At 58.7% G+C, this 26,968-nt stretch overlaps 2 protein-coding genes and 1 pseudogene across 4 annotated transcripts; 2 read left to right on the forward strand and 1 right to left on the reverse strand.

Moving 5' to 3' along the window:
* Positions 1-1,238: 1,238 nt before the first annotated feature.
* On the forward strand, positions 1,239-24,565 carry SCAMP4 (secretory carrier membrane protein 4). Its single transcript, XM_010374878.2, has 7 exons — positions 1,239-1,334; positions 11,093-11,140; positions 13,958-14,086; positions 14,397-14,553; positions 15,576-15,677; positions 21,461-21,578; positions 22,671-24,565. Exons 2-7 carry the CDS (start codon positions 11,134-11,136, stop codon positions 22,845-22,847), a joined length of 690 nt encoding a protein of 229 aa, XP_010373180.1. The 5' UTR covers positions 1,239-1,334; positions 11,093-11,133; the 3' UTR covers positions 22,848-24,565.
* ADAT3 (adenosine deaminase tRNA specific 3) lies at positions 1,241-9,571 on the forward strand. 2 transcript variants are annotated; one of them, XM_030936095.1, is made up of 2 exons: positions 1,241-1,334; positions 8,206-9,571. In XM_030936095.1, the coding sequence occupies exon 2, from the start codon at positions 8,221-8,223 to the stop codon at positions 9,274-9,276; it is 1,056 nt and encodes a 351-aa protein (XP_030791955.1). In that variant the 5' UTR covers positions 1,241-1,334; positions 8,206-8,220; the 3' UTR covers positions 9,277-9,571. The 2 variants fall into 2 exon arrangements, with proteins under 2 accessions (XP_030791955.1, XP_010373179.1); XM_010374877.2 differs by having other exon boundaries at positions 1,278-1,334; positions 8,026-9,571.
* On the reverse strand, positions 2,342-2,812 carry LOC104671401 (annotated as a pseudogene). Its single transcript, XR_749281.2, has one exon. The product of XR_749281.2 is annotated as a 40S ribosomal protein S19 pseudogene (transcript).
* Positions 24,566-26,968: the final 2,403 nt, after the last annotated feature.

Genomic DNA, 26,968 nt, shown 5'->3' on the forward strand with positions numbered 1-26,968 from the left:
TCTCTACTAAAAATACAAAATTAGCCGGGCGTGGTGGTGCATGCCTGTAATCCCAGCTACTCGGGAGGCTGAGGCAGGAGAATCACTTGAACCTGGGAGGCAGAGGTTGCAGTGAGCCGAGATCACGCCACTGCACTCCAGCCTGGGCAACAAGAGCAAGACTATGTCTCAAAAAAAAAGAAAAAGAAAGTTCCAGGAGCCAATCTGGACACAGATCAAGCACAGAGACCCAACTGCAAAATCCCAGAGATTTCCTCAAGGTGGTCTGCAACCCGGCCGTTATTAGGATGAGGCCAGCATGTGCTTTTAAGCCACCAAAATTCATGAACACACAGAGCTTATACTTAGCACCTCCCCTGCACACCCACCATTACAAGTTCCTCTTTTTTAGCCCCTCACCCCAGCCTCAAGTTTGAAGGGGTTTCTGGAGGCCTAAGCCAGCTGCTTCCCCACTGGGAACTCCAAAAATGAAGTCACCTTCCTTTCACTGCACTTTTTCCTCCTTATTGGTTTGGCAAGACTTGGGTATCCGAGCGTGAGCTGGTTACCCCCAGGCGCTGTCGAGTTGTTTGGGGAAGGGATGACAAATTCCCTCCCGTTGAGGACCACTTGGTTAAACCTGTCCAACTGGAAGGAGTAACAAATTGGTCATAAAATGTTCATGTTTTGGTGAAACCCCTTCTCTACTAAAAATACAAAAACTAGCCAGAAATCACTTGAACCCGGGAGGTAGAGGTTGCAGTGAGCCTAGAACTGCATTCCAGCCTGGGTGACAGAGCGAGACTCCGTCCCAAAAAAAAAAAAAAGTGTGCTTGTTTGGCCCAGGAGATGCAAGAGGTCTTCTTCACCTACAGTACTGATGAGAAAACTCAAACCTGAGCACGGACGGCCCAGGGCAGAGTGCAGTAACAGGCAGAACTGGAACCTGGCCCCATCCCGGTCTCGGGGAAGGGTGTCATGGCCCCCCCCCCCTGCCTCGTCCTCCCCACTCTGCTAACTTTCCAAAGATCCCCCAGGTTCTGAGTTTTCCCCGGCCGCTTATGGGATTCGAACCCGTAAACTCAGCGCTCGCCCAGCGCAGCGGCCCCGCCTCGCCCCCCCCACGGTCATGTGAGGGCATGGCCGGCGGGGGGCGGGGCGGGGGGGGCGGCGCGCAGTCCCTCCTGGGAATTGTAGTCCTTGCTCCGCCTTTGCCTCGCGCTGACCCCGCCCCTGGAACTACGCTCCCGTCTTGCTCCGCGGCGCCAGGCGGAGACGAAGCGAGGCGGGGCGGGGCGCGCCGGGCCGGTTGCTAAGACTTGGCGAAGCGCTGCGCTCGCTCCCGGATCTCTCAGGTAAGCGCGCGGCCCCGAGGTCTCGGGTTCTCCAGGCTCAGGCTTCCCCAGAAGGGAAGTAGGGGCGAACACAGGGGGTCTCGGCGGTGAGGGGCGCCGGCCGTTCATGGGGAGAAAACGGGGGACCCGGGCCAACCTCGGGCGCGTGTCGGGCGGGCCGGTGGGCGTCGTGGGGAGGTGGCGGGAATGCGCGTGCGCTCGGCGCTGGCCTGGGGGGGAGCCTCAGGAGTGCGCTTCCCCGGGCCCAGCGCTTTTCTGCGCGTGCGTGCCACTGTGGCCCGGGCGGGAGACCCCGTACGCTCCAGCTGCTTCCGGTGGTCCTTCGCCAGGTCAAGTCCGCCAGTCCCCTGCCTTCGGACCGCGCACTCGCAGGTTTCCGGCGCTTTCGCGTCCTTCCTTGCCAGCTCTGGTTTGCCTTTACGTGAAGATTCCCCTAGTCCTTTGTACATCCCCAGAATTGACCATCGTTCCTCGTAGTTACCTAGAATACGAGTTTTTCGGGTTTTTTGATCACAGGCCCCCAGTTATCTTCCACACCCTACTCCGAGGGCCGAGGTTCCCCGCTGTCTTGCAAAGAAGGCCTTCTTGTAGGATGGCCAGAAACAGAGGATCGACTCCTTGGAAACGAGGATGTCTGGGCGCAGTGCCTCACCCTGTGACTTTAGGAGGCCAAGGCAGGTGGATCACCTTAGGTCCGGAGTTCGAGACCAGCCTGATCAACAGGGTGAAACTCCATCTCTGCCAAAAATACAGAAATTAGCCGGGCGTGGTGGCGTACGCCTGTGAAACCAGCTACTCAGGAGGCCGAGGCAGGAGAATCGCTTGAAACTGGGAGGTGGAGGTTGCAGTGAGCCAAGATGGCACTATTGTACTCCAGCCTGAGCAACCTAGCAAGACTCACTCCCCAAAAAAAAAACAAAAAAAAATTTTTTTTTTGTTTTTTTTTTGTTTTTTTTTGTTTTTTTTTTTTACAAATGAGGCAATTTATTAACCCAGCATGGTTTGTTCTAATGCTTCTTGTTGGCAGCTGCCACCTGTCCGGCGATTCTGTCCAGATCTCTCTGTCCCTGAGGTGTCAGTTTGCGGCCCCCATCTTGGTCCTTTTACACCATTTTCAGCCCCTCCAGGGCTTGGACGACCCGGCGAGCCACACTCTTGGAGCCTCGGCTGAAGTGGCTGGGCATGACGCCGTTTCTCTGACGTCCCCCATAGATCTTGGTCATGGAGCCAACCCCAGCGCCACCCTGGAGGTACAGGTGCCGCGCTGTGGAAGCAGCTCGTGTGTAGAACCAGTTCTCATTGTAGGGAGCAAGCTCTTTGTGCTTGGCTAGCTTGACGGTGTCCACCCATTCGGGGACTTTCAGCTTCCCGGACTTTTTGAGGAAGGCTGCCAGAGCTCTGACGAACTCCTGCTGGTTCACGTCTTTTACAGTAACTCCAGGCATCGTGCGGCCTCCGCACTGCCAGCCAGGGGAAAAAAAGCAAAAATTTTTTTTTTAATTACTCAGGCACGGTGACACACGTTTATGGTCTCAGCTACTCGGGAGGCTGAGGCAGGAGGATTGCTTGAGCCCAGGAGGTTGAGGCTGCAGTGAACTATGATGGCACTACTACATTCCAGCCCGGGCAACAGAGTGAGACCTTGTCTCAAAATAAATAAGTATACATGTATAGCACCGGGCCTGGTGGCTAACGCCTGTAATCCTAGCACTTTGGGAGGCCAAGGCGTGCGGATCACAAGGTCAGGAGATCAAGACCATCCTGGCCAACAGGTTGAAACCCTGTCTCTACTAAAAATAAAAAAAAAGCTGGGCATGGTGGTGGGCTCTTGTGGTTCTGGCTACTCCCAAAGGAGGCTGAGGCAGCAGAATGGTGTGAACTCAGGAGGCGGAGCTTGCAGTGAGCTGGAATCGCACCACTGCGCTCCAGCCTGGGCGACAGAGCGAGACTCCATCTCAAAAAAAAAAAAAAAGGCCGGGCGCGGTGGCTCAAGCCTGTAATCCCAGCACTTTGGGAGGCCAAGACAGGCGGATCACGAGGTCAGGAGGTCGAGACCATCCTGGCTAACACGGTGAAACCCCGTCTCTACTAAAAAAAAAAAACCACAAAAAACTAGCTGGGCGAGGTGGCGGGCGCCTGTAGTCCCAGCTACTCGGGAGGCTGAGGCAGGAGAATGGCGTAAACCCCGGAGGTGGAGCTTGCAGTGAGCTGAGATCCGGCCACTGCACTCCAGTCTGGGTGACAGAGCGAGACTCCGTCTCACAAAAAAAAAAAAAAAAAAAAGCAACAAAATATATATGTGTAAAGAAACAAGCCCCAGGCTGGGCATGGTGGTTCACGCCTGAAATCCCAGCACTTTGGGAGGCCTAGGCAGGTAGATCACAAGGTCAGGAGTTCGAGACCACCCTGGCCAGTATGGTGAAATCCCACCTCTACTAAAAATATAAAAAATTAGCTGGGCATAGTGGTGCACACTTGTTGTCCCAGCTGCTTGAGAGGCTGAGGCAGGAGAATTGCTTGAACCAGGGAGGCAGAGGTTGCGGTGAGCCAAGATCACGCCACTGCCCTCCAGCCTGGGGGACAGAGTGAGACTCTGTCTCAAAAAAAAAAAAAAAAAAAAAAAGAAGCCCCCACGCAGACTATTGGTGTGCCCTGGCACTGAGCATTAGCTGTTCCTCTGTTCCGTGTTCTCTCCCCTACTTCCCCAGCCTTCCAGGCTGGGCTGTGGGTCACTGCCTCCAAGGGCCCCTCCTGGATTCTACTGGAGATGGTCAGGCCCCTCCATCCCCCCACTTTCTCTTAGGCGCCTGACAGCCCTGCCTTAAAAAAAAAAGCAGAGCAGGAATTCCCATTTCACAGGGGTGGAAGCTGAGGCGTGGAGGAATCAGGACTGGTGCCTGAGCCCTCGCAGCCAGGAGGTGGTGACCTGCCCTCCTGGGGGTCCCAATGGTCGCCTGCCTTCTGGGTGTGTGTGGTAGGGGGAGGATCAGGTGGCCCCCCCGCTGTTGGGGGGCAGTCGCTGCACTGCCTGCCGGAGTGAGTCGTCCCCCCTGGACCACAGCGGGTGGGTAGGAGCTGCTCTGGCAGTTGAGGCCGCCCTGGCCTGGGACAGTCAATCAGCCTGAACAGTGCCTGTTCTGGGATTTTGACGTGCCCTCCACCGGCGCAGGGGGCCCAGCCTGCAGTGTCCCAGGATTTTGACCTGCCCTCCAAGGGCGTGGCGGGCCCAGCCTGCAGTGTCCCGGCAGCTGCCTTCTCTCTGCGTCGTTTGTTTTTCTTCAGACAGAGGTTGTACTCTTGGAGGGACAAGCGAGGCTGTGTTTGTCTTTTACCCTGGAGACAGTGGAGTGTTTGTGGCCCAGCCAGGCCTCGCGGTCCTGGTCGCGCGTGGTATGCGTTTTGGGAGGGCCCAGCGAGTGGACTGCTACGGGCCCCACCTGGCACAGGGCCTTGGGCAGCGGCAGCACCTAGCTCTGCCTCTGCGCTTCCTGCTCCCGGCTCCCACTGCGCTTCCGGTTCTGTGCTTCATTGAACGCATGAGCTTCAGGCAGCGCTGGGGCCACTTCAGTGTGCCCTCCAAGTCCACTGGCCCGGAGTTCCACTGGCTGCTGGTCCCCCCACTGTGGGGCGCCCCGGCGGCTGAGGCATGAACCGGGCAATGCATCTCGGGCAATGCACAGCTGCGCGGCTGCGAAATTATGCAGAGACACATCCCTGCCTGCGGGAGGAGTGGTCCACACCAGCAGGGATGTGTAGTCTGGTGGGCGATAGTGGTCAGGATCATCCAGAGTCGTTTTAAGATCATCTGTGGCTTAGTCCCAGCACCATCTGAGGCAGTACTGTCTGCTAGAATACCTGTGAGCACACAGGTGTAAGGTTTTTAGGATTTTGTTATTATTTATTGATCTGAAAAAAGGAACGGGGTCTCTGCATGTTACCCAGGTTGGTCTCAAACTCCTGTGCTTAAGTGATCCTCTCGCCTTGGCCTCCTGAGTAGCTGGGACTACGTGTGCACACCACCATGCCCAACTAATTTATACTTTTAAAAAATGTGGGCCGGGCAGGGTGGCTCACGTCTGTAATCCCAGCACTTTTGGAGGCCGAGGCGGGTCGATCACCTGAGGTCAGGAGTTGGAGACCAGCCTGACCAACATGGTAGAACCCCGCCTCTACCAAAAATACAAAAAATTAGCTGGTGCAGTGGTGCATGCCTGTATTCCTGGCTACTGGGGCTGTATTCCTGGCTACTGGGGGGCTGAGGCAGGAGTATCGCTTGAACCTGGGAAGTGGAGGCTGCAGTGAGCTGAGATCATGCCACTGCACTCCAGCCTGGGCAACACAGTGAGACTCTTTGTCTCAAAAAATAATGTGGGTTGGGCGTGGTGGCTCATGCCTGTAATCCAGCCTCAGGCCTGTGGTGCGAGTCTGTGGGGGTAGATGCAGGTCGGGGAGGGCTGGCCAGCTGAGACAGTGGTGTGGGGGTGTTCAGGTGGGGGTGGATGCCAGAGATGTGGGAGCCAGAAGCCCTGTCCCCCAGGGCCCTGTGAGCAGTCTCTGCAGGCTGGCTGTCCCCACGCCTGCTTCTCTGCTGTGCTGTCTGCCCGCCTAGGGTAGGCTCCCCTCTCATGGGGCGATCCCGAGAGCCGGGAGCCCCGCCAGCCCTTCCTCTCCAATGGAGTGGCCCTACCACCTCCTGTCCTCAACTGTGCCAGCAGCAGGGATGGTAGCGGTGCTGGTGATGTCAGGCCGGGAGGTTCTCACCCAAGAGCCACCTTGGCATGCTGCCTGGCAGTCAGGGATGTTAGCAGGAGCCCCAGGGGTGATCCAAGCTCTTCCCGCAGCCCCACTCCGGCCAGGGCCTCCTCTGTGACTGAGTAGGCAGGGACACCCTGGTGGCTGCCTGCTCCACCCAAGAGCCAGGGCCCACCATGGCTGCAGGAATGTGGTGAAGGGATGGGAAGCCGGGCCCGCCAGGCGAGGGGCTGTGTTCCAGGGCTTATGTTTCGTGGCCTGTCCTCTGAGGTCTTTCTTTTCCTAGCCCTTGGACAACTAGGGGGCTAGTGTTTACAGAAACCACCCGGAGGTGGGTGCTCTGTGTCAGTGCCAGGCTGTGTGCCGTTCCGGGAGGTGTCCCCGTGTCCCCCACACTTGGCATGCTTGCTTTCTGTCACTGCATAGCAGACTCCGTGCATCTGTGGGCTTAATACAACACCCGCCAGCTCCTGGTTCTGTGGGTCGGGGCCTGAATGTGACGTGGCTGGGTCCTCTGTGTGGGGTCTCACCGGGCTGGAACCCAGATGTTGGCCAGGGCTGTGTTGTCATCTGGAGGGTCAACAGGGGTGGCATCTGCTTCCAGCTCACGCAGGTGTCGGCAGAATTCAGTACTTTGCAGCCGGGGGACCAAGGGTCCTGCTCAGTTCCTGGCCACATGGCCCTTCTGTCTGGAAGCCAGGCGCTGCCTCTCCACGGCTTGTGCTTCCAGGCCGTGGCTTCTGGAGATGCAGAGATCACATCAGTGGTTGCCTGGATTGCTGTGTGTGTTGTGGGGTGGTGAGACAAGTTTTCTCTTGGGGGTGATGGAACGTTCTGGAATTTTATAGTGGTGATGGTTGCACAACTCCAAGCATACTAAGAGCCACTAAATAGGACACTTGATTGTTTTTGGTTTTTGAGGGTTTTTTTTTTTTTTTTTTTTTGAGAGAGAGAGTCTTACTCTGTCACCAGGCTGGAGTGCAGTGGCATGATCTCGGCATACTGCAACCTCTGCTTCCCAGGTTCAAGCAATTCTCCTGCCTCAGCCTCCGGAGTAGCTGGGATTACAGACGCGTGCCACCACACCTGGCCAATTCTTTGTATTTTTCAGTAGAGACGGGGTTTCACCATGTTAGCCAGGATGGTCTCGATCTCCTGACCTCGTGATCCGCCTGCCTCGGCCTCCCAAAGTGCTGGGATTATAGGCATGAGCCACCATGCCTGAGTTTTGTTTTGTTTTTTTGTTTTTGTTTTTGTTTTTTGAGACAGTGTCTTGCTCTGTCACCTAGGCTGGAGTACAGTGGCATGATTGTAGCTCACTTGAATTTCCGGGCTCAAGTGATCCTCCTGTTTCAGCTTCTCAAGTAGCTGAAACCACCGGTGTGTGCCACCACACCCAGCTAATTTTTTGATATTTAGTAGAAATGGGGTGTTGTTACGTTGCCTAGGCTGGTCTTAAACTCCTGGGCTCAAGTGATCCTGCCACCTCGGCCTCCCATAATGCTGGGATTACAGGCGTGAGCCGCTGGCACCTAGCCACGAATTGCACTTTTGAAAATGACCTGTCTTGGCCGGGCGTAGTGACTCATACCTGTAATCCCACCACTTTGAGAGGCCAAAGTGGGTGGATCACGTGAGGTTAGGAGTTCGAAACCAGCCTGAACAACGTGGTGAAATCCCATTTCTACTAAAAATGCAAAAAAATTAGTCGGGCGTGGTGGTGTGTAATCCCAGCTACTGGGGAGGCTGAAGCATGAGAATCGCTTGAACCTGGGAGGTGGAGGTTGCAGCGAGTTGAGATTGCGCCACTGCACTCCTGCCTGGGCGACAGCGAGACTCTGTCAAAAAAAAAAAAAAAAAAAAAAAAAACCTGTCTTCTGGTAGGTTAATTGCATCTTCGTTTTTAAAAACCAATGGCTGTTTAAACTCTGCAAACCAGGGGTTAGCAGGACATGAGGGAGTGTAGCCCTGATGCGGTGACCTGGGCCGGAGCCCTCAGACTAGCCTCAGCTTTGGCGGCAGCACGCCCTGCCTCGTGGAGCCACGGCCTCCTGGGACGCACTCCCCAGCCGCCCGCAGCCGCCGGATGATCCTCTGCTCCCGTCTCTGTCTCCCACAGTCGACATCGCTGAGGATGGAGCCCGCCCCGGGCCTCGTGGAGCAGCCCAAGTGCTTGGAGGCCGGGAGCCCAGAGCCTGAGGCGGCGCCGTGGCAGGCCCTGCCTGTCCTGTCCGAGAAGCAGTCGGGGAACGTGGAGCTGGTGCTGGCCTACGCCGCGCCCATCCTGGACAAGCGCCAGACCTCACGCCTCCTGAAGGAGGTGTCGGCCCTGCACCCGCTCCCCGCCCAGCCTCACCTCAAGCGGGTGCGGCCCAGCCGTGATGCCGGCAGCCCCCACGCCCTGGAGATGCTGCTGTGCCTGGCCGGGCCAGCCTCGGGCCCGCGTTCGCTGGCTGAGCTCCTGCCACGGCCGGCTGTGGATCCCCGCGGCCTGGGGCAGCCCTTCCTGGTGCCTGTGCCCGCCCGGCCGCCTCTGACCAGGGGCCAGTTCGAGGAGGCCCGGGCCCACTGGCCCACGTCCTTCCACGAGGACAAGCAGGTGACCAGCGCCCTGGCTGGGAGGCTATTCTCCACGCAGGAGCGCGCCGCCATGCAGAGCCACATGGAGCGGGCGGTGCGGGCGGCTCGGCGGGCGGCAGCGCGGGGCCTGCGGGCCGTGGGGGCCGTGGTAGTGGACCCGGCCTCGGACCGCGTGCTGGCCACCGGCCACGACTGCAGCAGCGCAGACAACCCCCTCCTGCACGCCGTCATGGTGTGCGTGGACCTCGTGGCGCGTGGCCAGGGCCACGGCACCTACGACTTCAGGCCGTTCCCCGCCTGCTCCTTCGCCCCGGCCACCGCCCCACAGGCCGTCCGTGCAGGCGCCGTGCGTAAACTGGACGCAGACGAGGATGGTCTCCCCTACGTGTGCACCGGCTACGACCTGTACGTGACCCGCGAGCCCTGCGCCATGTGCGCCATGGCGCTGGTGCACTCACGCATCCTGCGCGTCTTCTACGGTGCGCCCTCGCCTGACGGCGCCCTGGGCACCCGCTTCCGCATCCACGCACGGCCCGACCTCAACCACCGCTTCCAGGTGTTCCGCGGGGTGCTGGAGGAGGAGTGCCGCTGGCTGGACCCCGACACGTAGGCGCCGCCCTCCTGCCTCCGGACCCATCCTGCTGCTGGCCGGGGGCCGCCCCTCCTGGACTTCCGGTCCTCGATTTCTCTCGCAGAAGCCTGTCTGGATTTCAAGGACACACACCACCTCCAGCGGGAATCAGGGTGCTGCCTTCCGTGCGGAGCGAGCTTCCTGGACTTAGTCATTGGGGCCACCCCTGTGCTTGCGGGGCTCTTCTGCGGATGCCCTCGCAGCTTTTGTGTTATCCCCTGTCTCGCGGGCCAGGAAAAAGCTCTGATGGGGAAATAAACAGCTTAAAACCAAATGCGTGTCTGCTGGCAGGTGGGTGCCTTGGTGGTCAGGGTCCCGGGTGGGGTGGGGTCTGTACAGGGCCTGGTGGCTCAACAGGAGGGGACCTGTTGAGCCGGTGTGGTCAGAGGCCTGGGCTGGTAGAGCAAGACCCCCAGCTGCTGCCTCCTTACCCGCTTCTGGAGTGCCAATGGTTCCAGGCGTGCCTGGCCCAGGTGCGTGGACACCAGGCATAGCCTATGGGCCACGGATCTGAAGGAGGGGCCCTGGCATTTACTGTCCTTCACAAGTGGCAACAGGGAAACCCAAAGGGCTGATGCCCGTCAGATGCCCGTCGGTCGTAGCACAGTAAAGACTGGAGCCGTTTTTGCAGAACTTGGAGCAGGACCTGTGGGTCCGCCGGGCAAGTGTCCATTGCCTGACCACGTGGGTGTAGCTCGGCCCTCAGACAAGCCTGCCCTGAGCCCCCAGCCCGTGGGGGAGGGGATATGGCAAGTGGGGGCTCTGCCTGGAGAGCTCATGCAGCGGACAGAACACCGCTGCTGGCCAGGAGCCCACCAGCCCTGCAGTGGGGGAGTCCGTGCCTGGGGATGGGACCGAGGTGGGCTGGAGGGTCCCTGATGTGGCCAGAGCCACAGCGTGGCGTGAGGAGGTGGGAGCCGCAGAGGCGTGCCCAGTTGAGTGGTGGAGGCAGCGGTTGGGCCTCCTTGGTGCTCAGGTGCTCAGCTCCTTCCCCTGAGGGGCAGGAAGTCAGGGAGGAGGGAGTGAGAGGTGGGAGGTGGGCGGAGAGGAGGATGTCCTTTCCCAAGAATCCGGGGTACCTTACCCCACGATGGCATGTCCCTGAATGGGTTGTGTGTGGAGGGCTCAGTTCCTGGGAACTGCTTCACCTGGACTGGGGGCGGGAGGCAGCTCCTGGCCCCACGCCCGCCTCCTCAGGCCTGCTCCCTTGCCAGGAGCTGGGATGGTTCAGACCCTGCTGGGGTGTGATGCCCGATGGGCACCAGGCATGCCTCTGCTGGGCTGGCCCACCTCCCGATGGCAGGTCCGCCGCTAGGATCATGGAAGCAGCTTGATCTCACTCGTGGGGGGCTGGCAGGCCGGGTGGGGCTTCTCTGGTGCGTGAGCTCATGGAGTCCCCTTTCAGAAGGGCCAGGGTACCACGTGGATGTGATGGGGTCCTAGGCTGTGCAGCGCTCACCTTGCGGCGCCCACCCCTTGTGGGCTGAAGCCGAGAATTGGGGGACGCCAGGGCCTAGGACAGCATGGGAGGGGCATCCTGGCTGGGGCAGTGGGTGGGAGGGGCTGCAGCCAGCTCTGCCCCTTTTGCCAGCATAGGTGGTGTGCCCTGGAGCCGAGGGGTGGGGACCTGTGGGTTAACACATTGGGACAAGTCAGGCCTATGGTTCCCGCTCAGCCCACTGCTGTGCCCAGAGTAGAGGGCACGATGAAGGGCTTTTCAGCCACAGTGGGTGGGTGGTTAGCCCTCTGCCCAGGGTATCTTGGGGTTCCCTGACTGTCACTGTCTTCCTTCCAGGCGGCTGCAGGCTTCAGCCTGCGCCAGTCGGTGAAACCGAGATGTCAGGTGAGTCCTGCCTGCCTGGGAGCCCCCAGCAGCGTGGGCGGGAGGGAGATGCCGGCAGTTCCCACAGGAGCCCTTGGTCCTGGCCATTGGCACACAGTGTCCTCTTGGCCCGTGTGGCCTCTGACTCCTCGGGTCCCACAGCCCAGCACAGCCAGAGTAACACCTCTGCTAGGGGCAAAGGGCAGCAGAGCCGCCTGTGTATCTGCTCCGACGCCTCACTGACCCGAAGCCCAGCCCAGCCGGGTGCCCCTGCTGTTGCAGCTGTTCTTTCCTTATAGCAGCTGGCGTGTTCTCGTGTGCCCCGGGGTCCCTCACCCACTCATTTACTGGCAGCCTTCCCCAGTGGGGCGCAAGCCCCTGAGGATGGGACCTCTTGCCATCTGGCTCATATCTGGCCCTCACAGGCACCCAGGGACACTTCCTTAGGTAGTGCTGGCTGACCAGAAGCTCCTGGGGGTCTCCCAGTGCCACGCTGAGTCCCCCAAGGGCTGTGTTCCCTTCCCAACCCCTGGAACGTGTGAGTGGGACCTCATTTGGGAATATGGCCTTTGCAGAGGCGATGGAGTTAAGATGAGGTACTGGAGCAGGGCGAGCCCTCAGCCCAATGCCTGCCGTGTTTATAAGAAGAGATGGGCCGGGGGTGGTGGCTCACGCCTGTAATCCCAGCACTTTGGGAGGCCAGGGTGGGTGGATCATGAGTTCAGGAGTTTGAGACCAGCCTGGACAACATAGTGAAATCCTGCCTCTACTGAAAATACAGAAACTAGCCGGGCGTGGTGGTGCGGCACCTGTAGTGCCAGCTACGTGGGAGGCTGAGGCAGGAGAATCGCCTGAACCCGGGAGGCGGAGCTTGTGGTGAGCCGAGATCACGCCACTGCACTCCAGCCTGGGCAACAGAGTGAGACTCGATCTCAAAAGAAAAAAAAAAGATGAGGAGACAGGAGGAGGTGTTGTGGAGATGGAGGCAGAGGCCAGAGCTATGCGGCCATGAGCCAAGGGTGCCAGGAGCCCCCAGAAGCTGCTTGGGAGAGGAAGGAAGGCCCCTTCCCTGGACCCGACAGAGGGAGCGTGGTCCTGAGACACCTTGATCTCAGATTTCTGGTCTCCAGGACTATTAGCAGATAAATATCCGTTGTGTTCTTTGTTTTGTTTTGAGTCAGGGTCTGGGTATGTCTCCCAGACTGGAGTGCAGTGCTGTGACCATAGCTCACTGCAGCTTTAACCTCCCGGGTTCAAGCGATCCTCCCGCCTCAGCCTCCCGAGAAGCTGGGACCACAGGCACGCACCACCATGCGTGGCTAATTGTTGCATATTTTGTAGAGTTGGAATCTCACTAGGTTGCCCAGGCTGATCTGCAACTCCTAGGTTCCAGCGACCCTCCTATCTCAGCCTCTAGACGTGCTGAGGTCACAGGTGGGAGCCCCCATGCCTGAGCAGTTTCTGTGTGTGGTTTGTTTGTTTTTTTTTTTTTTTTTGAGGTGGAGTCTCGCTCTGTCGCCCAGGCTGGAGTGCAGTGGCCGGATCTCAGCTCACTGCAAGCTCTGCCTCCCGGGTTTACGCCATTCTCCTGCCTCAGCCTCCCGAGTTGCTGGGACTACAGGCGCCGCCACCTCGCCCGGCTAGTTTTTTGTATTTTTTAGTAGAGACAGGGTTTCACCAGTTAGCCAGGATGGTCTCGATCTCCTGACCTCATGATCTGCCTGTGTCGGCCTTCCAAAGTGCTGAGATTACAGGCTTGAGCCACCACGCCCGGCAGTTTCTGTTGTTTTAAGCCTGCCAGGTGGTGGTGCTTTCTCACAGCAGCCACAGGGAACGGAAGCGTCCTCAGGCCACAGCCTCCCTGCAGTGTGCGGACTCTGAGCCTGCATGTTGGCGTCCCGTGCCTGCTGGAGGGAATGATGCTAAATGCAGCCTGCTGCGGCCGCACCTACACTCAACGTGGAGGAGGGCTACAAAGATTAGCATGGCATAAAGGGTGACACATAAATTAAAAAATTTCGGCGGGGCGCAGTGGCTCACACCTGTTATCCCAGCACTTTGGGAGGCAGAGGTGGGCGGATGATTTGAGGTCAGGAGTTCAAAACCAGCCTGGCCAACATGGTGAAACCCCCGTCTCTACTAAAAAGAAAAATCCAAAAATTAGCCAGGCATGGTGGTGGGCGCCTGTAATCCCAGCTACTTGGGAGGCTGAGGCAGGAGAATCACTTGAGCCTGGGAGGCAGAGGCTGAAGTGATCCGAGATCGCACCACTGCCCTCCAGCCTGGGAGACAGAGCAAGACTTCGTCTCAAAAAAAAAAAAAAAAAAAAATTTCATAAACTTAGTTTCTTAAAACGATGAAATCTGTCATCTGACAGTTCTGGAGACCAGAAATGCTAAAATCAAGCTATAGGCAGAGCTGGGCCCTCCTGGGGATTCCAGGCAAGAAGCTGGTTCCCGCCTTTCCCAGCATCCAGAGGCGCCCGCATCCCTCCGCTTAGGGCCCCTTTCTCCCCCTTCACAGCCTCAGCGCAGCCTCTTCCCATCCCTTCTTGACTCCCACCCTCCCGCCTCCTCTTGTGAGGCTGCCGTGAGGACACGGGGCCCCGGATCATCCAGACCCTCTCCTGCCTCAGGGTCCTGCCGTCAATCCCAACTGCAGAGTCCCTTCTGCCATCAGAGGCAACACAGCTGTGGGTGGAAGGGATGAGGTGGGGCCTCCTTCAGGAGACAAAGTCTGGTTCATCAGAGGCAACACAGCTGTGGGTGAAAGGGATGAGGTGGGGCCTCCTTCAGGAGACAAAGTCTGGTTCTGTCCGTGGGTTCTCTGTCCCTACAGAAAAGGAGAACAACTTCCCGCCGCTGCCCAAGTTCATCCCCCTGAAGCCCTGCTTCTACCAGAACTTCTCTGACGAGATCCCGGTGGAGCACCAGGTCCTGGTGAAGAGAATCTACCGGCTGTGGATGTGTGAGTGTGCCTGGTGCGCCCCAGGGTGGGAGGCAAGAGGCGGGGCTGCCGGAGGGAGGGAGCATTCGGGCAGGGGCAGCCCGTCTGGGACCCACTTCCACCCCAGTCGTCCTAGGCCCGGTGGTTCACCGGCGGTGAACGAGGCGGGTGTCCAGGCCCCAGGCCCCAGTGTCCCGGCTTGCACAGTTCATCCTTGACGTGGGGTCACCAGGCTGGGGAAGTGGACAGTGGGTGCCCCATTGCTGGGCAGCATGCTTTCCAACGGCCACACCCCCCCGTGCCTGCTCATCTGTCCTCCCTCTCTTCGCAGTTTACTGCGCCACCCTCGGCGTCAACCTCATCGCCTGCCTGGCCTGGTGGATCGGCGGAGGCTCAGGGACCAACTTCGGCCTGGCCTTCGTGTGGCTGCTCCTGTTCACGCCTTGCGGCTACGTGTGCTGGTTCCGGCCGGCCTACAAGGCCTTCCGGTGAGCAGAGCTGCCGGGGCTGCCTGCACCCGGAGGGAACCTGGGCCCACTTTGTACCCCAGTTCCAGTCCAGCTGTGAGGAGCTGTCCCTTTCTTTGCCCAGTGTGACAGACAGTTCACATCCAGGGGTGGCAAACTGTGGCCCACAAGCCGAAGCCAACTACTGTCTGTTTTGTTTTGCTTTCAGTAATTTTGGCTGGGTGCGGTGGCTCACGCCTGTACTCCCAGCACTTTGGGAGGCCAAGGCAGGCGGATCACCTGAGGTCAGGAGTTCAAGACCAGCCTGGCCAACATGGTGAAACCCCATCTCTACTACAAATATAAAAATAGCGGGACGTGGTGGCGGGCGCCTGTAATCCCAGCTACTCAGGAGGCTGAGGCAGGAGAATCGCTTGAACCCGAGAGGCAAAGCTTGTGGTGAGCCAAGATCGCACCACTGCACTCCACCCTGGGTGACAGAGCGAGACTCTATCTCAAAAAAATAAAAGGCCGGGCGCGGTGGCTCAAGCCTGTAATCCCAGCACTTTGGGAGGCCGAGACGGGCGGATCACGAGGTCAGGAGATGGAGACCATCCTGGCTAACACGGTGAAACGCCATCTTTACTAAAGAATACAGGCCGGGTGCGGTGGCTCAAGCCTGTAATCCCAGCACTTTGGGAGGCCGAGACGGGCGGATCACGAGGTCAGGAGATCGAGACCATCCCGGCTAACACAGTGAAACCACGTCTCTACTAAAAAATACAAAAAACTAGCCGGGCGAGGTGGCGGGCGCCTGTAGTCCCAGCTACTCGGGAGGCTGAGGCAGGAGAATGTCGTAAACCTGGGAGGCGGAGCTTGCAGTGAGCTGAGATTGGGCCACTGCACTCCAGCCTGGGCGACAGAGCGAGACTGCGTCTCAGAAAAAAAAAAAGGAATAAAATAGAGTCTCCATTCTCGCCATCTCTGACTGACCCGTTCCTCTCTAGGTGCATCTGGGAGAAGCCAGGGCTGTGGTAACTGTCATGTTTTCTGTCCCTCCCTAGAGCCGACAGCTCCTTTAATTTCATGACATTTTTCTTCATCTTCGGAGCCCAGTTTGTCCTGACCGTCATCCAGGCGATTGGCTTCTCCGGCTGGGGCGTGTGGTAAGCCTCTCTCTGACGGGCGTGGGGGATGTGACGATGTGACGCGGCTCAGCTGTCAGCTGCCGGGGTGTGGGCCTGCTGGGAAGCCAGGAGGCCACGGGAGCATGCTGGTTCGGGATTGTATGCGCTCTCCTACGGAGGGGTCCGAGCTCGCCCGGGCAGCGCCCACGTCCTCGCCAGCACCCAGCCATGGTTCGGGATTGTACGCGCTCTTTTAGGGAGGGGTCCGAGCTCGCCCGGGTAGCACCCACGTCCTCGCCAGCACCCAGCCAGCAGGCTTGTCTCCCGAGTGTTGATCACACCCCCGATCTGGGGTCTGGGAGCCAGTTCCTGGCTGCTGATGTTTTTGCACGGATGGCTGCAGGAGGAAGACCTAGACGTCTGTGAAAACACACACACCCGGTGCTGTCCCCACACCGGAGAAGCTCACAATCACTCTCTAAGGCTGCCAGGCTCTCAGCATTGATGTTTGTGTCTTACATTTCTGGCTTTTTTTTTGTTTTCTTTTTTTCTCCTTTGTGTTTTTGAGACGGAGTCTTGCTCTGTCACCCAGGCTGGAGTACAGTGGTGCGATCTCTGCTGACTGCAACCTCCACCTCCTAGATTCTCCTGCCTCAGCCTCCTGAGTAGTTGGGATTACAGGCGCCTGCCAGCACGCCTGGCTAATTTCTTTTGTATTTTAGTAGTAGAAACACGGAGTTTCACCGTGTTGTCCAGGCTGGTATCGGACTCCTGAGATCAGGCAATCCGCCCTCCTCGGCCTCCCAAAATGCTAGGATTACAGGCGTGAGCCACTGCACCTGGCCTTTTGTTATTATTATTGTTATTATTATTATTATTTGAGATGGAGTCTCTCTCTCTCACCTAGGCTGGAGTGCAGTGACATGATCTCTGCTCGCTGCAACCCTCGCCTCCCAGGTTCAAGCAATTCTCCTGCCTCAGCCTCCCGCGTAGCTGGGACTACAGGCGCCCGCCACCATGCCCAGCTGATTTTTGTATTTTTAGTAGAGACGGAGTTTCACCATGTTGGCCAGGCTGGTCTGAAACTCCTGACCTCATGATCCACCTGCCTCAGCCTCCCAAAGTGCTGGGATTACAGACGTGAGCCCCCGCACCCGGCCAGATTTGTGGCTTTTTAAATAGGCTTTTTATTTTGGAATCATTTGGAATTCACAGTTGCAGAGAGTGACTGTTCTCACCCACGTCCCCGACGTGTCTCCCTTGTCCTTGGCACGGCAGGAACTCCCCACAGGTGATGCTGCTTACAGAGCCGTGGGTGCCTTTGGTTTCCCGGACCCCCGTTAGCAAGCTCCTATTCAGGGGTGCCTGCCTCACGGGACCGTGGTGGTCTCATGCCAGGGCTCAAATCAGAACCCACATAAGGTCCCGGGTTTCCCGGAATGGTGACTCCTCTCCCTTTAGGACCCCTCGATCTGTGGGCTTCTCCCCTCCTGCACCTGTGCCCGGTGCCAGGCCCTCCAGGGTGGCCGGGATCAGTGGTGGGTGCACCCCTCGGATGTGCCACTGAGGCTGGTCTGTCCCCGCCACCCCGAGAGCCAGAGTGACATTGCCCCAGGGATCTGAGTTAGAGTCCTAGTGAGGGTGTCCCTGGGGCTCCCAGCTCTGCCAGCCTGTGGGGTGCGTCCCCCTCCTGCAGAGGCCGTGGCCACAGGTCAAGGCGCTGCTCGTCATCCTCTGAGTCCTCCTGAGCCCACAGCTGCTGGCCCCGCTCCCACTGGCACTTCCCTGGGCTCCGGTGCCTCCTGCGAGCCGCCTCCCCGGTGCCTCCCCAGCTCTCCCAGGCTAAGCTGGGTGGACAGGCCTGTGCCCGTGTTGGGTGGTCCTGAGATCCTGGCATGCGGTGAGTGCCCACATATGACCCTCAGAGACCTCCCTGGCCCCTCAGCCCTCGTGCAGTGCGGCAGCAGCGACTTGGCTCTCCTCATGAGAGTCTAGCGTCTTCTGCTGCAGGTCACGGGAGAAGCTGGAGCATGTGGTCCCTGCCCGAGTTGGACAGAAGGTGGACACTCTCAAGCAAGAAACCCAGTGGTCCCTCGAGGCGAGCCCGGCCCCTCGTAATGGGAGAAGTCAAATCACAGCACGTGGCGACTTCATGTCCGTCGTTGGCTTAACGAGGCCCCGTGGTCAGTGTGCTCCTGTGGGGCGAGCCCGGCCCCTCGTAATGGGAGAAATCAAATCACAGCACGTGGCGACTTCATGTCCGTCGTTGGCTTAACGAGGCCCCGTGGTCAGTGTGCTCCTGTGGGGCGAGCCCGGCCCCTCGTAATGGGAGAAATCAAATCACAGCACGTGGCGACTTCTTGTCCGCCGTTGGCTTAACGAGGCCCCGTGGTCAGTGTGCTCCTGTGGGGCGAGCCCGGCCCCTCGTAATGGGAGAAGTCAAATCACAGCACGTGGCGACTTCATGTCCGCCGTTGGCTTAACGAGGCCCCGTGGTCAGTGTGCTCCTGTGGGGCGAGCCCGGCCCCTCGTAATGGGAGAAGTCAAATCACAGCACGTGGCGACTTCATGTCCGCCGTTGGCTTAACGAGGCCCCGTGGTCAGTGTGCTCCTGTGGGGCGAGCCCGGCCCCTCGTAATGGGAGAAGTCAAATCACAGCACGTGGCGACTTCATGTCCGCCGTTGGCTTAACGAGGCCCCGTGGTCAGTGTGCTCCTGTGGGGCGAGCCCGGCCCCTCGTAATGGGAGAAGTCAAATCACAGCACGTGGCGACTTCATGTCCGCCGTTGGCTTAACGAGGCCCCGTGGTCAGTGTGCTCCTGTGGGGCGAGCCCGGCCCCCTCGTAATGGGAGAAGTCAAATCACAGCACGTGGCGACTTCATGTCCGCCGTTGGCTTAACGAGGCCCCGTGGTCAGTGTGCTCCTGTGGGGCGAGCCCGGCCCCTCGTAATGGGAGAAGTCAAATCACAGCACGTGGCGACTTCATGTCCGCCGTTGGCTTAACGAAGCCCCGTGGTCAGTGTGCTCCTGTGGGGCGAGCCCGGCCCCCTCGTAATGGGAGAAGTCAAATCACAGCACGTGGCGACTTCATGTCCGCCGTTGGCTTAACGAAGCCCCGTGGTCAGTGTGCTCCTGTGGGGCGAGAGGGGACAGCCCTGCTCCCCCTGCCAGCGCCACCTCCCCGGGGGTGACGCACGCCTGAGGCTGTGAGCCACGGCAGCATCTGTGGTTGCAGAGGACTGGAAACCCCAGAGAAATGACCCCCAGCGGGGCCTAGCTGTGTGGACAGTGAGGGTGGCCACGCGGCAGGAGCCATGCACTGAGGACACGGTGCAGCAGGGGCCCCAGTGGAGCCCGCCAGCAATTGGACATCAGCGGGCACCGCAGCCTCTGAGCGGAGCGTGCAGCCCGCCTGACGGTGTGCCGGGCACCTCCCTAGTCCTGACACTTGCAGCCGGGGATGAGATGCCGGCCAGTGGGAAGCTGGCGAGGGTGGCGAGAGTCCTCGAATGCCTTTGCCGCTTTTCATAAATCTAAAATTATATCCAAACAGAGGTTTACTTTTTAAAAAAATAAAAGAGGCCAGGCACGGTGGCCAGACGCCTATAATCCCAGCACTTCGGAGGCCAAGGCAGGAGAATCACTGCTTGAGGTCAGGAGTTCAGACCGGCCTGGGCAACATAGGGAGACCCATCTCTCCAAAAAAAAAAAAAAAAAGAGAAAGGAATGAATGACCCAACGGCCATGAAGCCTGTGATGCTGCGGAGGCTCCAAGCAGGCGGACACAGGACAGGCCAGCACCTGGCAGGGTGGCAGCAGGGGGTACCGCGTGTGCGTGCATGTCACGCCATATGCATGTGTGTGCATAAGCTCCCTGAACACATCCTGATGTGTGGATCCTGTGGGCTGCCTGTGCGCCCGGGAGGGGAGTCAGCAGGAGAGAGACTGTACGTCATGCCTGCCTTTAAGTTCCCTGAATTTTATTTTATTTTTATTTTTATTTTTATTTTTTTTGAGAAGGAGTCTCGCTCTGTCGCCCAGGCTGGAGTGCAGTGGCCGGATCTCGGCTCACTGCAAGCTCCGCCTCCCGGGTTTACGCCATTCTCCTGCCTCCCGAGTAGCTGGGACTACAGGCACCCGCCACCACGCCCGGCTAGTTTTTTGTATTTTTTTAGTAGAGACGGGGTTTCACTGTGTTAGTCAGGATGGTCTCGATCTCCTGACCTCGTGATCCGCCCGTCTCGGCCTCCCAAAGTGCTGGGATTACAGGCTTGAGCCACCATGCCCTGCCAAGTTCCCTGAATTTTAAACGCTGTGGTTTTATCACCTGTTTAGACAAAAATCTGAAAATGACTGTGTTTTCTGCATCCTGGGTCTCAAAGACAGGTGCAATGCCCAGAGGCTGGTCCTGCACAGAGGGACCCAGAGCGTGCTGGCCTTCCCAGTGTCCCGCTGGTGGCGGATCTAAGCAGTGCTTTCCCTCGGGTTTTTTTTTTTTTTTTTTTTTTTTGAGACAGTCTTGCTCTGTCCCCCAGGCCTTGGAGTGCAGTGGCATGATCTTGGCTCACTGTAGCCTCTTGCCTCAGCCTCCTGAGCAGCTGAGATTACAGGCGTGTGCCCTCATGCCTGGCTAATTTTTGTATTTTTAGTAGAGACGGGGTTTCACCGTGTTGGTCAGGCTGGTCTCTAGTTCCTGGCCTCAAGTGATCCGCCCGCCTTGGCCTCCCAAAGTGCTAGGATGACAGGCGTGAGCCCCTGCGCCCGGCCTCCCTGGTTTTTTTTTTGGTTTTTTTTTTTGAGACGGAGTCTCACTCTGTCACCCAGGCTGGAGTGCGTTGGCGCGATCGTGACTCACTGCAAGCTCCGCCTCCCAGGTTCACGCCATTCTCCTGCCTCAGCCTCCCAGGTAGCTGGGACTACAGGCGCCCGCCACCACGCCCGGCTAATTTTTTGTATTTTTCGTAGAGACGGGGTTTCACTGTGTTAGCCAGGATGATATTGATCTCCTGACCTCGTAATCCATCCTCCTCGGCCTCCCAAAGTGCTGGGATGACAGGTGTGAGCCACTGTGCCCGGCCCTCCCTATTGTTTTTTTTTGTTTTTTTTTTTTTTTTTGAGACGGAGTCTCGCTCTGTCACCCAGGCTGGAGTGCAGTGGCCGGATCTCAGCTCACCGCAAGCTCCGCCTCCTGGGTTTACGCCATTCCCCTGCCTCAGCCTCCCAAGTAGCTGGGACTACAGGTGCCCGCCACCTTGCCCAGCTAGTTTTTTGTATTTTTTAGTAGAGACGGGGTTTCACCGTGTTAGCCAGGATGGTCTCGATCTACTGACCTCATGATCTGCCCGTCTCGGCCTCCCTCCCTATTGTTTTTAATGGCCCCTCAATGCTCCACCGGGTGGTGGTGGCAGATTTCCCACCCGCGTTGCTCCCGGACACGCAGATGTAGGTTTCGGCAGCTCCCGTCATTAGACACAGTTGCCGTAGGCTGGGTTCTTAGTAGCAGGCTCTATGGGGCATGGGGAGTGAGGTTTGAGTCTTTCCTTGGCTGGTACCCACCAGACTCACTGAGGGAAACTAATGGGGGAGTACTGGTCTCTATCCCCTGCACGCTCGGCTCACTGTTGCAGTGGTGGAGGGATAAGGTCGTGTTCATGTGTAGAAGTTGGTGCCTCAGTGTCACTTTATGTTTCTTGGTCACTCAGTGGTTCTTGTATGAGCTGTGCACTCCTTGTTGATTGGCCACAGCTCTTTACATGGGGAGGACCATGGGCCCTCATCTGGCAGGTGTGCAGGCACCCACACACTCTCTTGTCCCTTGCAGCGGCTGGCTGTCGGCAATTGGGTTCTTCCAGGAAAGCCCAGGCGCTGCTGTGGTCATGCTGCTTCCGGCCATCATGTTCTCCGTGTCGGCTGCCCTGATGGCCATCGCGATCATGAAGGTGAGTCCTCAGCTTTGGGACATCGAACCCTTACACTTTTTCCATGAACCTTATCACCTAACTGTCTCAGGTGGGTGAACGTCGGGGAGCCAGGCCCTCTCCCCGCGGTGTCACGCAGGCCGCACTTCATCCCCAGCAGTGAGTTGGGATGACAGCTGGGGGCGCTGCCACCAGGGACACTCCCAGGGACCCAGCACCCAGGTTCCCCATGGTCCCCCGGGCTGGGATTCCAGACTCCAGAGGGAAGCAGGGGTTGTGTGTCAACCGCAGTGTTTGCAGGAAGAGCTGAGGCGGGAGCTGTCCTGTCAGTGAGGATGGGGCCCCTTGCAGATTCCTGGCTTTCCGTCAGAAGATAGCAGAAGTGTTGAGCTAGGCTCCTAACACAAGTGTTCAGTTACAGCAAAACGTCTTTTTTTTTTTTTTTTTGAGATGGAGTCTCGTTCTGTCGCCCAGGTGGAGTGTAGTGGTGCGATCTCTGCTCACTGCAAGCTCTGCCTCCCGGGTTCATGCCATTCTCCTGCCTCAGCCTCCTGAGTAGCTGGGACTACAGGCGCCGCCACCTCGCCCGTCTAATTTTTTGTATTTTTAGTAGAGACGGGGTTTCACCGGATTAGCCAGGGTGGTCTTGAGCTCCTGACCTCGTGATCTGCCCGCCTCAGTCTCCCAAAGTGCTGGGTTTACAGGCATGAGCCACCGCGTCCAGTTTTTTTTTTTTATTTTTGGTGACGGAGTCTCGCTCTGTTGCCCAGGCTGGAGTGCAGTGGCACAATCTCGGTTCACTGCAACTTCTGCCTCATGGGTTCAAGCGATTTTCCTGCCTCAGCCTCCCAAGTAGCTGGGATTACAGGCGCTCGACATCACGCCTGAATAATTTTTTTTTTTTTTGAGACGGTGTCTCACTCTGTCCCCCAGGCTGGAGTGCAGTGGCGTGCAGAGACAGGGTTTCACCGTGTTACTCGGCTGGTCTTGAACTCCAGAGCTCAGGCAGTCTGCCTCAGCCTCCCAGAATGCTGGGATTACAGGCGTGAGTCCCCATGCCCAGCCGCCACGCTCATTTTCTGTTCTCTGACTCCCTGTCCTCTGTCATTGCAGGTGCACAGGATCTACCGAGGGGCCGGTGGCAGCTTCCAGAAGGCACAGACGGAGTGGAGCGCGGGCACTTGGCGGAACCCGCCATCAAGGGAGGCCCAGTACAACAACTTCTCAGGCAACAGCCTGCCCGAGTACCCCACTGTGCCAAGCTACCCAGGCGGTGGCCAGTGGCCTTAGAGCCAGCCCTGCCGCTACCGTCCACCACCTCCTCCCCTTCATTCCTGCTGCTACCCCTGGTCCTGAGGGCTGGGAGTACCTGGGGCCCCATCCCTCCAGCTGGGATGGTGGAAGCCGGTGGTGGCCATGGACCACACCCCTCTTGCCAGGGCCACAGAACCCGCGTTCATCTCATCCGAGAGCAGAGTTCCTTGCAAGCACTCCCCAGTGGCCCTCGGCCTCTGCCGTCCACAGGACACCCTCTTGCTCCCGGAAATGTGTGGTCACCTGCCGTGCACTGCACGGCCGGTATGGCCTTGTCTTCAGGTCTTGAGGCCTGACTCGGGGGGACAGGTGGCAGCAGGTCGGCCGCCCTCCGGTCCTCCCAGAGCTGCTGGCGCTGAGGCCGGAGCAGCTCTGATGGGGAGCTCCATCTCACACCAGCTGCCCACCATCACCAGGGCAGATGCCCTTGGCCGGAACTAAGAAGAGGCATCGGGGCCAGCTCCTGGTCCTCTGCAGTGATAGAGGGGTTGGTGCCTAGCCGAGTCCTCGCTGTCTCCTCCATCCCCTGATCTGTGCGGTTCCAGCTTCGCCCCCTCCCCACGTTCCCCATACCTGGGGAGCTCCTGGTCCAGGGTGTCCTGGGGCCACCCTCCTGCCCCCCCGAACCAGGGATCCCTGGCAGGCCCTCTGTCCATGCCCCCGCATTCAGGACCCAGGCCAGGCCGGGAGCACAGCCGCTCCCTAACCCCGGCAAACCGGCAGAGAGCCGGTTTCCAGCAGCTGGAGCCCTGCAGGAGCAGCCGTTTGTGTTGTGTGTGTATGTGTGTGTGTGTGTGTGTTTTTTTTTTTTTGAGACAATTTTGCTCTGTTGCCCAGGCTGGAGTACAGTCATGTGATCTGGGCTCACTACAACCTCTGCCTGCCGTGTTCAAGCAGTTTTCCTGCCTCAGCCTCCCGAGTAGCTAGGGTTACAGGTGTCTGCCACCGTACCCAGCTAATTTTTTTATTTTTAGTAAAGATGGGGTTTCACCATGTTGGCCAGGCTGATCTTGTACTCCTGACCTCAGGTGATCCATCTGCCTTGGCCTCCCAAAGTGCTGGGATAATAGGTGTGAGCCACCGCACCCAGCCTGGAGTGGCCTTTTATGAGGATAGGGGACCCGTCAAATCTGTGCCTTATGGAGGGGTCCGGCAGCGGCTACAATTGTCCCCTCCACCCCCCGACTCACCCCAGAACACCTCCCCCAGACATTTTCACAGCACCGTTCACAACGGTTGGGCCAAAAAGGAATTTTTTCTTCTTCATTTCCTGCACTTTCTGACCACGACTTTGGACACCCCAGGCTGCCGCCCCTCACCACCCGTTCACCCCCAGAATGCTGTTGCCGTGGGACGCCTGCTGCCTGGGGCCTTCCCTGGGATGTGGGCCAGTCCTCTCGCTGGTGCGGAATGCCGCTGGGTTCCCCGAGGCGGCCGTGGTGTCTCGGTGGACGGCAGCCAGGATGGAGCACCCATGGGTCCCACGCCCATGCTTCAGGGTCTTCAGGTCCTGCCCCCCGGCCAACCTGCCAAGAGGTACCCCCTTCCTCGGCCCCTCAGCTGCACTGATGCAGACAGTCTCCCTTGGCAGGCCCACCCCCACCCTCCCCACTGTCTGTGGCCCCCTTGCAGCATTGCTGGGGTTTTGTTATGTGAAAATATCCTGGAAATAAAAACCTGTTTCTGCGCTTAGATCCAGGGACCTGCTGCATTTGTGGCGTGAGCACATGTGGTTCCCCCAGGCTGTCTCCTTCCTTGAAGGACTCCTGAGCACATGGCCTCTGGCGGGATGAAGCGCTGCAGCACCTTCTCCACCCAGGCCCCCGGGTGCTCCGAGCCAAATGTGCCCAGGACCCTGCCATCCTGGCCAACCTGGTAAAACCCCACCTCAACTAAAAATACAAAAATTAGCCAGGCGTGGTGGCGGGCGCCTGTAGTTCTAGCTACCCAGGAGGCTGAGGCAGGAGAATCGCTTGAACCCAGGAGGCGGAGGTTGCAGTGAGCCAAGATCATGCCACTGCACTCCAGCCTGGCAACAGAGCAAGACTCTGTCCCTGCTCCCAACAACAACAGCAAAAAAGGAAGCTTGCACAAATGGAAAGCCAGTGTCACTGGCCCTAAGTAAAAAGCAACCTTCAGCCAGATGCGGTGGCTCACGCCTGTAATCCCAGCACGTTGGGAGGCCAAGGTGGGCAAATCATCTGAGGTCCAGAGTTCAAGACCATCCTGGCCAACATAGTGAAACTCTGTCTCTACTAAAAACACAAAAAACTAGCCAGGCATGGTGGCCCACGCCTGTAATCCTAGCTACTCGGGAGGCTGGGGCAGGAGTATCGCTTGAACCTGGGAGGCTGAGTTGCAGTGAGCTGAGATTGCACCACTGCACTCCAGCCTGGGTGACAGAGCAAGACTCCATCTGGAGAAAAAAAGACATAGAGGTTTGTGGGGAGCGGTGGCTCACACCTGTAATCCCAGCACTTTGGGAGGCTGAGGCAGGCAGATCACCTGAGGTCAGGAGTTCAAGACCAGCCTGGCCAATGTGGTGAAACCCCGTCCCTCCTAAAAATGCAAAAAATTCACCGGGCGTGGTGCCGCGCATCTGTAATCCCAGCTACTTGGGAAGCTGAGGTGGGAGAATCGCTTGAAGTGGGAGCTGCAGGTTGCAGTGAGCCGAGATCGTACCACTGCACTTCAGCCTGGGTGACAGAGCAAGACTGTCTCAAAAAAAGGAAATTTGGACACAGACACACACAGGAAGAACACCGTGGTGACGCTTTAGCAAGCCGAGAACGCCGGTCACCACCAGGAACCAGGAGAGGCCCGGGACAGCGTCCCTTTGGGCTCAGAAGGACCTAGCGTCGCCAACACCTTCGCCTGGGACTTGGGGCTGGAATGAACAGGTGTTTGCACCGCCGGGTCTGTAGTACCTGTCAAGGCAGCCCTAGCAAACCGATGCGTGTTTGCATGTGTGTATGCCTGTGTGCGTTTACATGTTCAGGAGTGACAGATGCTGCAGGGTACAGATGGGGACCCCAGCCTCTGCTGCGTGTCCTAAATATCACGCCCCTCTTTCTGCAAGTTGTCGCCCCAGTCACCGCCTTGTCTTCCCTTCAGTGGTCGACCCCGCCGGCCTCCGCTCTGCCGCCAGAGGGCGCCCTCGGACTCCTGACGGACGGGCCCCGCCCCGGCTCCCGGGCTTCAGGTTCTAATAGAAACTCTCGCAGGGGTGGCGGCGCCTGTAATCCCAGCACCGTGGGAGGCTGGGGCAGGAGAATCGCTTGAACCCAGGAGGCAGAGGTTGCAGTGAGCTGAGAGCGCACCATTGCACTCCAGCCTGGGCGACAAGAGTGAAACTCCTTTTCAAAAAAAAAAAGAAAAGAAAAAGACGGGGAGTGTCCGCCTGTGGACAAGGTGCAGCCGGCATGATGTGGCTCCTCCCTGAGTGGCCACGTCCCCTTCAGGGTCACAGGCGCGATCCAGGGAATGAGGAAGATGGAACTGCAGGCATGGCGGGGGATCTGGCAGGCAGCTGGGAGAATCGTGTGCCCCCATCGTGGGCCCCCCATCGTGGGCCCCCCCCACCGTATGCCCCCTCACCGTGTGCCACCCCCATCGCGTGAACCCCTCATGGCTGCTGCCCCTAGTGGGGATTCCCCGGGGTGGGCGCCACTCACGAGAGTGACTGCGATGGCTTCACTGGGCTGGGCCCTCCAGGCTCCCTCTCCACCCCTGCCACTGAGCTCCACGCCCGGACCCAGGCCTGGGGGAGCTGCAGGGACAGATCCTCAGCCCTCTGGCTTCAGCTTCCATCCCAGCAGGGTCCGGCCAGGAGGCAGGGGGCTGGGAGAGTGAGGGAGGAAGAGTGGGGGAGGGGGAGTGAAGCTGATTGTCAGTCCCTGGCCTCCTCCCTCCAGAGGACAGCCTGTCCATGGGAGTCCCTCTCTGCAGCCCCTACCCCCGCTGCTGGGCCCCCACTGTTGCCAACCCCAGGGGCTGTGTCATCCGGTGTTGCTGCTCCTCACCCTGCCTACCCCTCCACCAACCCCACTGCTAAATCCTCCTTCTGGATGAGGGAGCCATCACCTTCCGACAGCAAT

The sequence above is a fragment of the Rhinopithecus roxellana genome, chromosome 8 (genome assembly GCF_007565055.1).
Source record: "Rhinopithecus roxellana isolate Shanxi Qingling chromosome 8, ASM756505v1, whole genome shotgun sequence".
NCBI lineage: Eukaryota > Metazoa > Chordata > Mammalia > Primates > Cercopithecidae > Rhinopithecus > Rhinopithecus roxellana.